Here is a 16,595-nt window from a genome sequence, read left to right as displayed (position 1 = left end):
CACTTTCACATATCATGGGATACCTGGTACCTTTCAGAGTTGGTAAACTTACTGGTGAGAGGCTATTTTTCCATTTCAGAATCCTCAGATCGGACACCATTTTTTTCCTTCATAATTCTTTTTATTCAGTGGTAGGAACAATAGGAATACAAATCCTTGAGTGATTTGGTTTTTTTCCCAGACAGCATGGGACAATGGAAAGAGTACTCTCTCTGGAGTCAGACAACCCAGGTACAGATCTCACTTCTTAAATTCTCTTTGGAGATGGGATACGCAACTGCTTATGCAACTGATAGTGACCCTATCTCTTCAGGAACTAGAGCTACAAAAAGCCCAGGAGAAAAAAAAAGTTCTTGACACCAAACTCTTTTGGCACAGTCAAATGGTTCAAATTCAGTAACAAATATGATTTTTTCAGTGAAAAATCATTTAAAAAGATATATTACCATCTGATTTTCCACTGAACCCAAAGAACCATAGGACCTTTCCATCTGATTTGCCAGTGAAACCCCATATATGTGTGGTTTTTCTCATTAGAATATGAGCCACTTGAGAATGAGAACTGTCATTCTTTTATATTTGTACTTCTAGAACTTAGCACATAATAAGTGCATAAAATCAAACAATCAAGAAGGGCCTACTATATGCCAGACACTATGCTAGGAATGGGGATACAAGAACAAAGAATGAAACAATCCCTTTTCCCATGGAGCTTACATTCTAATAGGGGAGACAAGTACATATAGAAATGTATATGGAATAAATATAAGGTGAATAAATACAAAGATAGATAAAGTAGTTAAATACAAGTTTATGTGGAAGGAAGGACAATAGTAGGGGGATCAGGAAAGGATTCCTGAAGATGGTACCTGAGCTGCATCATAAAGGAAGAGAGGGATATTATAAGGTGAGATGAGGAAGGAATGCATTCCAAGCATGAAGGGTAGCTAGTGAAAAGAGATGTGAGATAAAGTGTTGTCAATGAGAAACACAGAGATAACTAGTTGGATGAATAGCAGAGTGCGAGATGGGGAGTAATATTTGATGAGGTTGGAAAGATAGGTTGGGGCCATGTTGTATAGGATTTTAAAAGCTAAACAGAGGAATTTTATCCTAGAGTCAAGAAGAAGTCATTGCAGTTGGTTGAGTAGAAAAGTCACATGGTCAGATGTGCCTTTAAGGAAAATAACTTTATTGTTATAGGGGGTGGCTCTGGGTGGGGGAAGGGAGAAATGATGGGGAAACTTATGGTGATGTAAAAATAAAACAAGATATCAATAAAAACTTATTTTTATTTAAAAAAAGGAAAATAACTTTAGCAGCAGTACATAGGATAGAGTTTAGTGGTGACAGATTTGTGGCAGGGAGATCAATTAGGAGACTATTGCAATAAGCTAGGTTAGCTCAGGGAGATGTTGTGAAGATACTGATGGTGAGATCTGGTAAATTATTGGAATGGAGTGACAGACAGTGAAAGCAGGTCAATGCTTAGATTATAAACCCAAGGCACCAGAAGAATGGTGCTGCTATTCTTTCAGGCTGAAGGTATGACCTTAGAAAAAAAGATAATGAGCTCAGTTTTAGACTTATTGAGTTCATGATGTCTCTAAGATAGCCACTTTTAAATGTCCATTGGGCAATTGGTGATCCTTTTCATTTATTCTTTTGTTACTATAAAATCAGGAAGTTGGAATAGATGACCTCTGATGTCTTTTCCAGTTCCAGATCTATCATTCTATGACATATTCAAGTATTCCTCGAATTCAAGGGAGCTCTGAATAAAAGTAAAAACTTAGCAAAATGGACATGGTGGAAACAGATTTTTGCATTTTTGGTTGCTACTGTCTTTTAATATAAAGCAGCTGGAAAGATGTCTTCATGTTATGGAAGAAAATATGCCTTTCAAACAAGTATCAGCTATGCTTAAACTAGTATTATTCAGTAGCTAAAAAGTCCAAGTTCTTAAAAAAAACAAAGACAACAAAAACAAAATTTTACTATGTTCATTTCCTTCTAAAGAATGTTTTTCCACATTTCTGGCCTTCATTTCTAGTTAGCTACTTCATTACCTATCGAGGCCTCTTCATTATAATTTACGTGGTACTTTTCTGAAAGCAGGTTTACACTTCTCTTTGGAGACATCACAAAGGTTGATTTTTTTGTGTCTCTTTTGAAAACAAAAAGAGTATTGGAATAATTTTAGTCCTTAGGAGAAATTTCATGTTTTCATTTGGCTCTGTAAAAGCATCTCTGCCATTTAACTTAATCTCTTTCCTTTCTGTCATCAGAAAGTGATCACCTCCTGCCTATTCAATCATTAGGGAAGCAGAAAGGAAAATATGTACCCTAACTACAGAACGGGCTTTTGAAGAACCCTTTCTATATAAGTAAAAGTGCATACTGCTTGCTGATTTGTTGTTTTAATGGAACTAGATGTAAAGGGGCAGACATACCACAGATGTCCTGGGCATTGGGGCTTTAATAAGTTAATGAACTAATCCAGATGACTCTTCCTTTTTTCTTTTGGATAAGGAAACTAAGGTCTATAGAGTTGGAGTGCCTTTGTTAAGATTATGATTTTGAATCTAAACTGAGGTTTTCTTGACACAGATACAGTGGTCTGTCCACTATGCCATACTGCTTTACAGTTTCTGACTCATGAGATGGCAACCTGTGTGCCATTTTTGTCAGGAGAGCTAATTAACTACCTAGCTTACACTTTTTCTACTTTATTTCCCCTCTGCCACATAAATTTTTAAAACATAACTTTGGAAAATTTCTTGCTCTCCTACTAAAAGGCATTATAGTTTAACAGTATTAGTACTAGAACAGAAGGTAGGAGACGAAGGTTCATTTTGGGTTCTACCACTGACTTGTACTGCTTGCTTCCCTTAATCACTATTTCCCAAACATAAAATTGGATTACAAAGTTGGCATTTGTTTACATGAAGAAAACAGTAATACATACACTTAACAAGGAAATCAGAGAAAGATAAAATAATTCTGGCAACAGATTAAGCAACAAAGTCTCTAGGTAGAAGCTCAAGGATCTCCCAACATATTGGCATTTATAATATGAAAAGTAAAGAACTGATATACTGATTTCTTGATCCAACTTTAGAATGACAATAGGCTCTCCTTCTTAAAGTGTAAACAAGTTTTTAAAATCTCGTGAAGTTCTTAGTTCTTTAAATTAGGTTTTAGTGGAAGATTGAGCAGTTATATAATTATACCCAATTACATAATTAGTATAAATTATAAAATAGAATCAGAACACTTAATTCCATAATTGTGACACAAAATACTGAAGAAATTATCATAGCAAATGGGGATAATGGGTGCTGCATGTGCAACACAGATCTCCAAAGACTTTGTATCTTTGATGAGCCAAAATATTTTCCTCTCCAATAGTTATGACCTGAAAATATGGTTTAACTAAACAAAATTGCTTTGGGGTTGCAGAATGACAAAAGAACATCTGGAAAATTGTTGATTCTTTTTATTCTTTATGTAATTGAGGATAAAGGGAATAGGTAAATGGGTCCTTTACAATTTAATTAAACAGGAAATTGCCCTCAGTGTATGAGGTCCTGACTGAAATTAGTAATGTGGTATTCATCCTCAAAAAGACACAGTATAATTTAGGAAACAGGCTCAGGAGCAGTATGGTGACTTGCTCAGAGACAAGGAGCTAGCAAGTTGGAAGGCTAGGACTTACTACCAGGTCCTTACTACCAAGGTTCTCTGATTCCAAACCCAGTTCTCTTTCCAATATATAGGGCATTTCCTTATTCATTTGTTCATGTAACAACTGCATGTAGGAAACTCTCCTAAGCAGAGAAAGAGATACAAATTAGTATAACTAAAATGATGCCTGACATTCAGGATCTTACAACCTAGTACACAAGATACATGTACATAGTTTACTACATACATAGACAGGTGCATGGTTAGACAGCAATTTGTCTGAAAAAGATCTGGAGGGTTCGGTGGACTGCAAGCTCAGTAAGAGCTAGCTGTGTGGTATGACACCCAAAGAAAGCTAACATGATCTTGAGTTGCATTAAGAAAAGCATAGTTTCCAGGGATAGGAAGGGAATAGTCCCACTGTACTCTGCCCTGGTTATATCACCTCCAGAGTACTGTGTTCAGTTCTGGATACCATAGTTTAGAAAGGATTCTGATAAGCTAGGGAGTATCTAGAGAAGGGTATCCAGGATATAAAGGAAAGGGCCTAGAATCTGTAGCATATAAGGGTTGTTGAAGGAACTAAAGTTGTTTAGTCTAGAAAAAAGGATAACATGATAGGTATCCAAATGGCTGTCCTGTAGAAGAGGGACCAGACTTTTTCTGTTTGGCCCCAGGAGGTAGAAATTGCAAAAAAGATCTGTGAAACTTTTTATAAGGAAAAACTTCCTCATAACTAGAGCCAACTTGAAGTAGAACTGCTGCCTTGGAAGGTAGTGGGTTTCCACACATTGGAAGGAGCTTGAAGACCAGGTTATTTCATTATTTATTTTCGTTATGAGTTGGACTAGGTGGTATCTAAGGTATCTTCACTCTGAAATTCTGTGATAAGTCAATATTAAAATACGTACATATGCATGGCAAGAACTTAAGTAAAAATGAGTCAATTAGCAACATAAAACAATACTGTATTGATGTCTTCAGCTAATAAATACATTATTAGCTTTAGTCCTTGTGGTAGGAAGAAAAGCCAGATTACAAGGACTGAGGGTAATGGGAAGTAAGGAAATACAGATATTTGTTACAGACATCATCCAAAAAGTTTTGGCTGTAAACAAGAGAAAAAAGATGGGACAGTAGGTAGATGGGTTAGACTCAATCAATCAATCAATTAAATGTCTACTATATGCCAGACCCCATGCTAGATGCTGGGGATTCAAATACAAAAATGAAACAATTCTAAGAAGCTACTGGAGATGGGAAAGTCTCATTTTCTCTCTCTATCTCTGTCTCTGTCTGCCTCTCTCTTAAAGATGTAAGAATGAGAAAGGATGACTGCTGGAGCAAAGTTCTAAAGGTAGAAGTTGGAAGAAATGACATTGTGGGGTCCGTTAGTGGAATTAGCCTCAATGAGGAACAGCAATAATACCTTTTCTCTTCCCATAAGGAAGGTAGGGGGGAAAGGATGCTGCTGAGTTTGAGGGAATACAAAAGGAAGCTCATATCAAATGGTTTTAATCTTATCAGTAAAGGTCTAAGAAGGTACACTATCTTAATTTTGGCTAAGAGATAGGAAATATTTAGACATCTTGGTTTTGAATTTGAAGGCAAGAAAACTATGCTTTGAAAATTCTGTTAATTTTTCAGACCCTACGGTTCAGAGTTCTTACCATTAGGGCTAATGTAAAATGCATTAATATATTTTATCAGAAAATTCTAATTCCCAGAGCCAAAAGATTAATATATTTCCCATGAATATTAATGTGGATGCTGGTATTCATAGTTATAGACTCATATTCTTAGAGTTAGAAGGAACCTTAGAGATTAACATATGCAACCCCCTCATTTTACAGATAAAGAAACTGAGGCCCTAAGAGACTAAAGGGCTTGGTCAAAGTCAGACAGCAAAGCAGTGGTAGGATGGAGACCAAAACCCAAATCTCCTGAATTCCAGCTTAGTAATATAAGAGCAAAGAATAAAATTCAAATAGTTGAGGTAACAATTTTGGGGGAGAGGGAGGCATGGCACTCCCAAAACTTAGCATGTTCTTGCTTTTTTGTATTCTCTAATACAGGCAGTATCATTTCCTAAGAACTATTTAAGCTTCTTTTCCTTTTATATAACTCCCTGAAAGTTGTATCAGATGATATAGTTTTAAAATTTCATTCATAACTCCACTTTTACAACAAAAGTCTACCTGTTGGTAAGCTAGAGCATCCCCTCCTAAAGCTGCTTTGCATATGTAACTCAGGATCAAGCTCATTTGCATAAAACTTTTCTCTAATATGTCTACCTATCATCTCCTTTAACAGAATGGAGAATTAGTTCTCTGAAGGATTAAAAATGAGTAACACAAACAGCAATAGAAAAGCTCAGAGGCAGGCAATACCATATAAGAGCTGCACAAAAGGATGTCATCAAGGAAATGTGTCCTAGAAACATTCATACGTCCAAAGTAAGGGATAACTGATGGACAATACAAGGGTTATATTAATAACCTTGAAATATTGGGAAGAGGTGAGGAAGGCTCCTACCATGTTCAGTAGACCCTCTTTAGTGAACCTAGAGGAGTATATGAGCTGTACAAAACAAAAAAGGCAAGCATGGATGAGTTATGATTTGTATTATGGGAAGCAATATCCAAATCGATGAGCTCATCTAGCTCTGAGTATAGGAACAATTACTACCAAGTACTTTTCTATCACAAGAATCTATCATGTTGCTGGTATAGGTACTTCCTTCATGGCAACCATAGTCTTTTTAGTTATTGTAGCAATTTAAATATGTGTGTATCTATTGATCGAGCTAACTAGCTATGAGCTGTTATTTTATAAGTATGGGGAACTTCTGATATAGAAACTCCCTTCACCAATGGCAATTCATTTGTAACTTATAATCTTAGAAAGGTTCATGAGGCACTAAGAGGATCAAAAGGTTTGACCACAGTCATACATCCAACTGTTCTAGGTCAGAATCAGGGCTTGAATGGAGGTCTTCATGATACCAAGGCAGGCTCTCTAGTCACTTGTTTATTAGGTACAGCATGGTGTGGTAACTAGTGAGCCAACCTAAGAATCATGATGGCCTGGCTTCCCGAGCTCTAACACACACTAGTGAGCTCACTTATCCCAGGGAAGTCATTTAACTCTCAGTGTTCTAGCAACTCTCTAAAACTATAAGTGGCTGAGAAGGTGCCAATCTACATTGTTTGAGGCAGTTTCCTCCCTATACCAAAGTAACTACAGGTCCAGGCCCTATCCTATACTAATGATATGAATATGTTTCTTTCATGAGAATGTCAGCTTCTGTAGGGCAGGGACTGTTTCTTTTTTTGTCTCTGTCTCCCAAGTGCCTAGCATAGCAATATATACATAATAAAAACTTGTTGATTGATTAATATATAAATAATCCGTATTAGTGTTCCTTATATATTAGCAGTCCCATTTCAGACTTTTCAGGAACCATTTCTAGAATCCTTCCATGTTGAAGATGGAGGTGGGCAAAACCTGAAATAACTATAAAACAAAACAGATCCACTAATATTCAACATTAAAATTTTTGGATGACTTACCGCAATCATTTGAGCTACATAACTTTCAGGTCCAGTGTATTCAGTTGGGTCTTTAACTTTCACCAGAACTATGAAGTACAAATAATGCCACATATTGTGTTCAGACTTAATGTGCTCCTCAAATGATACAGTTTTATTATCAAACTTGTCTCTCTCAAGTCCTGAAAAATGCACAAAACATGAACAATGGATAACCTGTAATTTAAGCAGCACAGCTCTTATAAACAAAAAATTGTGAAATATACATACATTTAATTTTATTACATTTATTTCATTTATATTACATCACATTACATTTATTACATTAAAAGCAATATGATCATTTTGTATTCATTTAGCACTTGAAGGTTTACAACTTCAGACTAAGTGCTACAGATGACCTTCAAAGAAAAGAGACATTGATACTTGTTAATCTTACACCTGACTTTTTTGACATGGGTTATTTTTTTGGTCAGCATATGTATTTATTTACTGACAGCAAAATATCTTCAAAAAGTGTACATGCTATTTGGAGGTAATTTTTAGACTATGGTTATATAAAAGGTGGCAAGTTAGGGAAACAAGTCTAGGATAAGATGCATCAATACTAGTGAACAATGTCATTTTATCCAGGATTAGGAAAACTCATAATCTTCAGGTATTTTTGGTTTAGCTGCAAATTGTTCTTCTACCAGGTGACAGAAAGTAGGTCTGAGAGAGAAATGTAAACTATTTGTAGTTATCAAAATGCAATGAAATATATTGCAAAGATCTGGGCTTCAACTATAATAGGAATTAGAAATTTATTCAGCACTCTGGAATACTATTCTCTTTCAATAAGAGTTGTGCAATTTTCAGAATACATTTTTAGATCCTAGAAGGATACTAAGAATATAAACTAAATAGTAAAACTCCTTTTAAAAAGTTGAACATGGAAAGAAGTGATGGGAGCTAAAAAGAAAAATAAATACAGAAAAAGGTTGAATTTCCAAAGAAAATGGAATATTGAGATTCATTGTGGTTTTCAATTTGAATACTGGGGATATCTCCATGCAGCTGATTCCATTCTTTATTCTATCTAGTTTTCTACATGAACACTAGAAAAAGTAATGAGTTTCTTTGGATTTCACATGCCTTATTAGAAAAAAAAAGAGAGAATAAAACACTTCATAGTCATGTAGAAGACTCATTAAATAATAAATGAACAGCATTATAAAGGTTGTTATAGAGATAACACTTCAATTAAAGTCAATAAGCACTAATTAAGTGCCTACTGTGAGAGGTAGCATGGTATAACAGATGGAGAGCTGGCTTTGTAGTCAGAATGACCCTGTTACTTTACATTTACTTTGTATGTGTCTTATATGTACCTATTTATCTTCATGTTGTCTCTTCCATTAGAACATAAGCTTCTTGAGGCAAGAGACTGTTTTGCCCTGATATGTGGTAGGTACTTAATAAATGCTGGTTGATTGATTGCTTACGCTCATGTACCTCCTCTGATACATAATGGCTGTGTAATCCTGGACAAGCCATTAACCCCCTCAGTGTCCCAGGCAACTCTTTAAATGTGGGTTGCAAAGCAGTTTATTACATCTACATTGGTGGAATGAGCTTTCTCACCAGGTAGTTCCCTAAACCAATTAAATCAGATCTGGTGGAGGGAGTGGGGGAAACACTGGTGATACAAAGAAAAATGAAACAGTCCCTGCTCTCAAAGTCTTCGTATTGTATTAGATAACATATCCAACTAAAGCTGAGTAAATATTTATTAAGCACTTACTATATACACTAGATGAAAATAAAAGTCTTGTTCAATGAAGACTAACTATCCCCTTTCTTTGCATGGAAAACATGGAATGTGAACAGTAATGCTAGAACACCTGACCACCTTACTAACATGAATATTTTGTTATAGCAATTTTCATTACGATGGAATTCAAGGTCTATATGTATAAATGATACGCTAATAACAATAGTTAATATTTTTATAGCACTCACTAGGTGCCAGGCACTGTGCTAAAGCTTTACAATTATTACCTCAATTGATCCTCACAACAGTCCTGGGAGGTAGGTGCTATTAAAATCCCCATTTTACAGATAAGACTGACACAGAGATTAAGAGACTTGCCCAGGGTCCCTCAGGAAGTAAGTGTCCGAGGCCAGGTTTGAACTGTGGTGTTCTTGCCTCCAGGCCCAGCTCTCTATCCACTGTACCATCTAACTGTCTTAATTAATACAGCATAAGAATATGGCTTTCTTCTCATTTAGGTAACTATGTTTAGCAAATCTGTAGGCATGTGTACCAACTGGTGCTGGGATAGAGAGAAAGCAGTGTTAATTGAAGTTGAGAGATTTTTCTAGGATCCTACCTGTGTACAATTAGTTAATTTCTGATAGCACAGATATCTGATAATGGCAAATCAGACAAAATAAAAAACCAACTATGTCTAGGGGATAATTCTTCATTTTTATGTTATCCAATTCATTGTTCTCATCATGGTTCTATAACAGTTGGTGTACTGCAGTACCTTTCTTAGTGATCTCTCAAACTGCAATCATTTGGAAATAATATTCAGATCATAAACAAAATTATTTTCTATGCTCACTCCAACTACATCACTTGGCTAAATAATTCTCTGAAGACTTCCTTCTGAGTCAAATGTGAACATATCATAATTGCCTTCAAATGAAACAAGCCCTATTTACTTATTACATCCTTTTCTAACTCTGAACTTTGTCTAGTCATTATATGGAAGAACTTCTGTCTTCTTATTTCTCATATTATGTAATCTCTATTTAAATTAGCACTTATGTACCAGCTCTTTCAGGATGCTCTCTGAATAATTCCATCCATTCTGTAACACATTTTCATAACTCTTGAGCCATTTTTAGCTCTGATATCATTCTTGTAATTGCTATGTTTAGAGAAGTTACAAATAAATTAGGAACATATTTACTGTACTTTAATACTATTTTAGAGCAAGTCTGGAGTTATCAGGAGATATTTAAATGTCCAAAACACTGCATTTACTCATACACATTTATATTGAGATGTTTGTCTTTCTTATTTCTACTTTTAGAGTAAGGTTTTTTAAGTATAGGGACCTTGCCTAACATTTACTGCTTTTTGACACATTGAGCATGCATGCTTATATTTATTTGCTCAACAAATATTTATTAAAAGACTTTTATATGCAGGACATTGTTCTAGACACCGTGGGAGATCTTCAGTCCAGTATCCAGCCCCTGCCTCTGCCTCTGGCCACCAACCTACCTGACTACCAAGCAAGAGCAAGACCAGAGACCCAGTTCCACCCCCTTCCTCTCCAACTTCAACTCCCAAAGGGAGAAAATAAAAATCATCATCATCATCATCATCATAACACTTACATAGCTTTTGAAATTTTGTAAAGCACTTTACATTTTATCTCATTTGTTCCTCAACAACCTTGTTAAGATAGGTGCTATTAATAACACCATTTTATAGACTGAGGTTGACAAAGGTTAATTGTCTCCTATTTATTCTATATATAGTTTATATGTATTTGTTTACTTGTTTTCTCCCCCATTAGATTGTGCTTTCCTTTGAAAGCAGGAACTATCTTTTTCTTCTTTTTATATTTGTGGTCCTTAGTAGAATGCCTGGCACATAGTATGCACTAATAATTGTTTGTTGAGTGAACAATTAACCACCTTTTCCTCTTAGATACTCTCTCTTCCCAGCTTCTTGTGACAGTGACATCTCCTGGTCCTCCTATTATAAGTCTGACTAATATTTCCAGGATCATCTGCCAGATTGTCATATATTTCATTCCACCTATGCATAAGTATACTATAGAGCTCTGCCCTGGGCCATCTTCTTTAGGTGATTTCATCAACTTAACATCAGTTCAACTATTATCTTTATCAGATGACTCTCAGATTTGCATATTGAGTCCTAATCTCCCTAGTCACCTCTAGTCCTGAATCTCCAACTACATTCTCAGTATCTCCAGATGGGTATCATATTTTCAAACTCAACAGGTCTAATCAGATCTCATTATTACACCACAACTCCCCCAACAAACCTACCAATCCTCCAATCACCCTGATTCACAAACTAGGAATCAACATTTACTCTTCCTTTTCCCTCACCCCTTCATATCCAATCGGTTACCAAATCTTACAAATTCTGCCTCTATAATATCTCTTTCTTCTGCCTCCTTTATATCCACACAACCCCCAACCTAATTAAAGCTTTTATTATCATTCAGCTGGACTAGTATAATAACTTCTTAATTAATATCCCTGCACTCAGCCTCTCCTCTCTTCAATCTATCTCCTGCAAAGCTGCCAAATTCATATCCATAAAGCACAGTTTTTACAAAGTCATTCCCCTTCTCAAAATGCTTTCATGGCTCCCTATCGTCTCTTGGATAGAGCAGAGAGTCTTCTGTTTGGTGTTCAAAGCCCTTCACGATCTGGCTCCTACCTTCCTTTCCAGGCTTATTATATATCGTCGGCCTTTATGCATTTTACATTCTTACTAAGCTGGTCTGCTTACTATTCCCTATACATGACACTCCGTATCCCATCTCAGTCCTATCTCTCTCATTCTTCCCTTCTGCTTTATGGAAACAACCTCGAGTTCCTTCCATGCCATGTCCTACAAGAGGCCTGTCCTGATTCTTGCTATTTTTAGCTCTCCTGAAATTGCTTTGTTATCTGTTTTCTATTTACTTCTTTGTGCCCATGTTGTTTTTCTTCAATAGAATATAAGCTTTCCTAGGGCAAGAACTGGTTCGTTTTTGTTTTTTCATTCCAGTAGCTATCACATGTGCCTTGTACATGGTAGGTACTTAGTAAATGCTTGTTGAGTTGAATTGAATCCATGTGTATCTGAGTGCAGGCATGTGTCCACATATGTGGGACATGTATGCATAATACATATGTGCATGCCTGATGCATTGTAGACATGTTTATACACTGCAGGTGCCTATTACATATGCATATAACCATGCATATATTCATATATATATATGTCATATATATATATATATATACATATACACACACACACCTATATATATATATATATACACACACACACACACATCTATGTCTAAGAGGTTTACATTTAGATTTTTCCTTACATAGGAATCACAAGACTTTAGATCAGGACCAAAGAGACCATCTAGCTCTTTGAGAGATGAGTAAATGGAAATATAGAGGCTAGGTGACTAGCATTTGATCATATAGGTGGCCAATGACAGAGTCAGGATTTAATCTATGCTGTTTAACTACAAATTCATTGTTCTTTTCCTTAGATCACACTGCTTCTAAGAGACATTCATAAATTACTTCAACAAGAGCCATTATGTGATAAATGCCATATAAATGTTATCTGCCAGGTACTAGGAAGGTTCCAAAGAAGAGCTCACTGCCTGACAGAATGATTAGAGAAGAGTTCATGGAAGACATGACAAGGTAGGATTCAGGAATGGCAGGATTTTGATAGGCTCATCGGCTGAAATTGAGATAAGGAATTCTAAGGTAAAAGAATGGTATACACATTGGCAAAGAGGTTACATATAGATAAATTCTGAAGTACAGGGTATTATGTAACAACAAAAATATTGTGAGATAGAGTACAGGAAGCTAGAGTTCATTTCCTTTATCTTCTCATAAAAAAAAGAAAGTTTGTGAAAGGTATAAAGGGAATTAGGAACTTGAATAAAGTGTTGTTGTTGGTCAGCTGTGTTCAACTCCTTGTGACCCCATTTAGAGTATTCCTGTCAAAAATACTGGAGTGGTTTGCCATTTCCTTCTCCAGCTCATTTTATAGATGAGGAAACTGAGGCAAACAGAGTTAAGTGACTTGCCCAGGGCCACACAGCTAGTAAGTGTCTGAGGAAGATAAGTCTTCCTGATTCCAAGTCCAGTGCTCTATCCACTGAGCCACCTAGCTGCCTTGAATAATGTAGAAAAAGACTAAACTGTAATGTGATTGGGATTAAATGAGGTGAGTAAAAGAACTGCTGAACACCCTAGTTGATATTATACAATATGAATTTTTAGTGGATTCATGGTTGGAGGGCAAGCTTTAGAGCTAGGAAAATATGGGATTGAGATTCATCTCTGACATATCTTGGTGGTGTGACCCTGAGAAAGTCAAATTCTCTGTTCTAGGCAATCCTCTAAGGCTAGGTGCTGAACTGCATTAGTAGATGGAGTTCCCAAAACTGATGAAACCCTAGGTTTGGTCCCTATCCCAATTGCCAAAGCTTCACAACTTTCCCTAGCAGTTTTTTGGCATCCTGGAACATAGATAGTGAATGGCAGAGGAAACCATGACACCAAAGATTATCAAGGTTTGGTAAGGAATTCTAAAATATTAGAGAGCATTACTGAAATTTCTGGCCATAGAATGTATAGGGAGGGAAGTAAAACTGATAGGGGAATGATTTACTGAGAGTATAGATAGATGTCAAGAAACTAATGGTCAAGATGAGAGGGAAGGGCAGGTTCAGTAGCAGTGCAGTTGTGAAGAAGGTGGAAAATAAGGCAGGTAATGGTGAGAGACAAAGAACCCTATATTTGAGATCCTGGAAAGAGATACCAGTGGAAACCTAAATATCATTTTGGGGGATTTAAATTTAACTATAATACTAACTAAATGTAAATTCACTCAAGTACTTAACTGACACATTAATACATTAAACTTGTCATATTTGTAATTAATGAATTATACCCTATAGTTAAAAAAATCACACAAATTATACAACATTAACTATACTAATAGGAGCATGGGAGTTCATTTCCATTTATGGAGCGTAAAAATTTCAGGCCTAGTTACCTAAACCCTATAAGACTTGAATGTAAAATCATTTTTTCAAATCAGCGTGATAAAAGATCGTTACTCTATCCAGATAGTCTTTTTGAGTGGCTTCTTAATCTATTATTTTTGTATCTTGGAAACACATACCACAGATGAAGCAGGTTGTCTTTAGAATTTCTTCCTTTTTCTGTTTTTCACTTCTAAGATCAGCAAATGTATCAATGATAACACCAAAAATCAAATTCAGAACAATAATGATGACAATGAAATAAAAAAGAAGGTCATAAACCACTCTAGCAGCAAACAAGGGTTCCTGAAATAAAGACAGTATTTTCACGGTAAGTGATTATCAGTCAAACCAAGGTTCCAGGCTGTACATGAAATACATGGCAAAGCTGAGTTTTTTTTCCTTAAACAGGATGGAAATATCCATATGTTGTTCTATTTCTTTTTAAATTGTGGTTTTATTCCTTCCAATGAAGCGATTCTCTTTTTAAATACAATTAGTCCCTGACTCCTTTACCATAGTGGTTGCACCTTTTGCATTTGATATTCACTTTTCAGAAGTAGAATACAAGGCAGTTATCAGGTTCAAATGTCAGCATCCAGTGAATGAGCATTTCTCATTACTTTAAAGATGATCTTATTCCCTGTAAACCTCTAGATCAGAGACTGTTTTCTTGTCTTAATATTTAATATTACACTGAAGGCAAAACCTAGCTCAAGGCTTATTTCCAGTAGGAGGAGAGAATTTTTCTCCATTTCCAAATATATTCTCATGCCCCACACAGTGTACTACATCTACTAAAAGAGATTTTAAAAGACAGAGGGGGAAAAAGGGTGTTCCTAAAGTCTGGACACATAGGCAAAATGCATATTTTCAAGAAATGAAATGAATGAAATTTTCAACAACATTTTATTTAATTGGAATATTAACAAATAACATCTTCAATATGATTTCCAGCATTTGTGATGCAAAGGTTGATGCGCTTTGCAAGATTCACATGAACTCAATGCAATAACTCCACATTGCCATCAATTTTCCTATGTGTCCAGACTTCAGGGACACCCTGTACAAAACCAATACATCAACTGAGTCTTGACAGTATTGGCAATATTTCATGACCATACCCCTAAATTTCTTCAGAGAATTAGATGGAGGGAGTGCATTTCTTCAACTTTTTGGGAGTAAAAGATCAAATGAAATTGGAAAAATTTTAAAAAGAATTACAGAATAACTAAATGAAATAAAGGATACAAAATTCTAAAGCTTGAATATCTCTCAAAGATCATACAACCCAACTCCCACAGTTTAGACAGAAGCAGTGTTGCATAGTAGACACCAGTTCTATTAAACAACAAAAATTATCAGTCATAATTTCTAACAATAATATACAAATCTAACAAGGAAACATTGCACAAATCCTATTTTAAGTCAATGAGTCTTCAAGTTTTTAGAAGGTCAATGTTTCTTAGCATCTTCCAGCAAAATTTTACACATCATCACCTAAATTGGATTTTATTTGCCTTCTGGTAATAACTCAAATTTATGTACCGTTTAGGGTTTACAAAGTATCTCATCATAACCTATGAGGTAGGTAGCACTGGCATTTTCATTATCATCACTATTCTACTTCACAGATTAAGAATCTGAGACTCACATATTAAATGATTTGCACAGTCATATAAGTGTCAGAGCTGGGATTTGAACCCAGGTCTTCAAAGTGAAATATTACAGTGTTTTCCTCTTGTTTAAAGAAATCTAACACTATGTCTATATAAGCATTATAAGACTAAGCTTCAGACTGAATCCAGGGTTGGGAACCTGCAGGTATGGCCTTGAGGCCACGGGTTGGCTTCCCGCCCCTGATTATTAAACAATCAAATCTGACACAATGAAATCAGTCAGCTGACTGATGCAATACAGTTTTCATTCAATTGAACGGCTATTTTAATTAAGAAAATTAACTGCTTATTTTATTGGTCATGTAAGTAGACCTGCTTCAAACATCTTTTATGAATTCCCCTCTATCCATTTTTTTTTATAAAACAACAGAAATATTTTCCCCTGGTAATATATTTCTATGTATAGTATGACTGACTTCAGATGAAGAAAAAACCAATACTATCAAAGTCCTTTCTATGTGTTATAGAAATTGATATCAGTGAGCATGAGGTTCACAGGATTCACTTTGTACTTTACCATACACTTACATCTTTAGAAGGCTTTCTCAGAACATCTCCTACACCACCACCATTCCTCAGGCCCTGGTTTAACACAGTAACAATGCACATCAGGAGTGTGTCACAGGTCCGTTCTATCCCATCTTCATCATCTTCTTCAACTACAAGAGCAAACACATTCAACACTGAAAATAAAGCATTTTCAATATATCATCTACATGTTTTCTAAGAACTGTACCGCAGCATTTCAAATTTTAGTGGCACGGTTGCATTTTTAAGTCACACACATCGTTAATTTTAGCTACAGTAGCAGGCACTTTACATATGGATCAACCAGAGCTTACTGACCACTT

At 35.7% G+C, this 16,595-nt stretch overlaps 1 protein-coding gene across 1 annotated transcript in view; it reads right to left on the bottom strand.

Moving 5' to 3' along the window:
* Positions 1 to 16,595, bottom strand: part of ITPR2 (inositol 1,4,5-trisphosphate receptor type 2) — a 545,841-nt gene that overhangs the window by 49,347 nt on the left and 479,899 nt on the right. Inside the window, exons 53-55 of the mRNA XM_036758879.1 lie at positions 16,273 to 16,403; positions 14,206 to 14,371; positions 7,260 to 7,420 (exon numbers count right to left, since the gene is read on the bottom strand). Of these exons, the coding sequence (XP_036614774.1) occupies positions 7,260 to 7,420; positions 14,206 to 14,371; positions 16,273 to 16,403 (458 nt within the window). The remainder of the gene's footprint in view (positions 1 to 7,259; positions 7,421 to 14,205; positions 14,372 to 16,272; positions 16,404 to 16,595) is intronic.

Source organism: Trichosurus vulpecula, chromosome 5 (assembly GCF_011100635.1).
Source record: "Trichosurus vulpecula isolate mTriVul1 chromosome 5, mTriVul1.pri, whole genome shotgun sequence".
Classification (NCBI taxonomy): domain Eukaryota; kingdom Metazoa; phylum Chordata; class Mammalia; order Diprotodontia; family Phalangeridae; genus Trichosurus; species Trichosurus vulpecula.
This window is presented reverse-complemented; position numbering and strand designations above follow the sequence as displayed.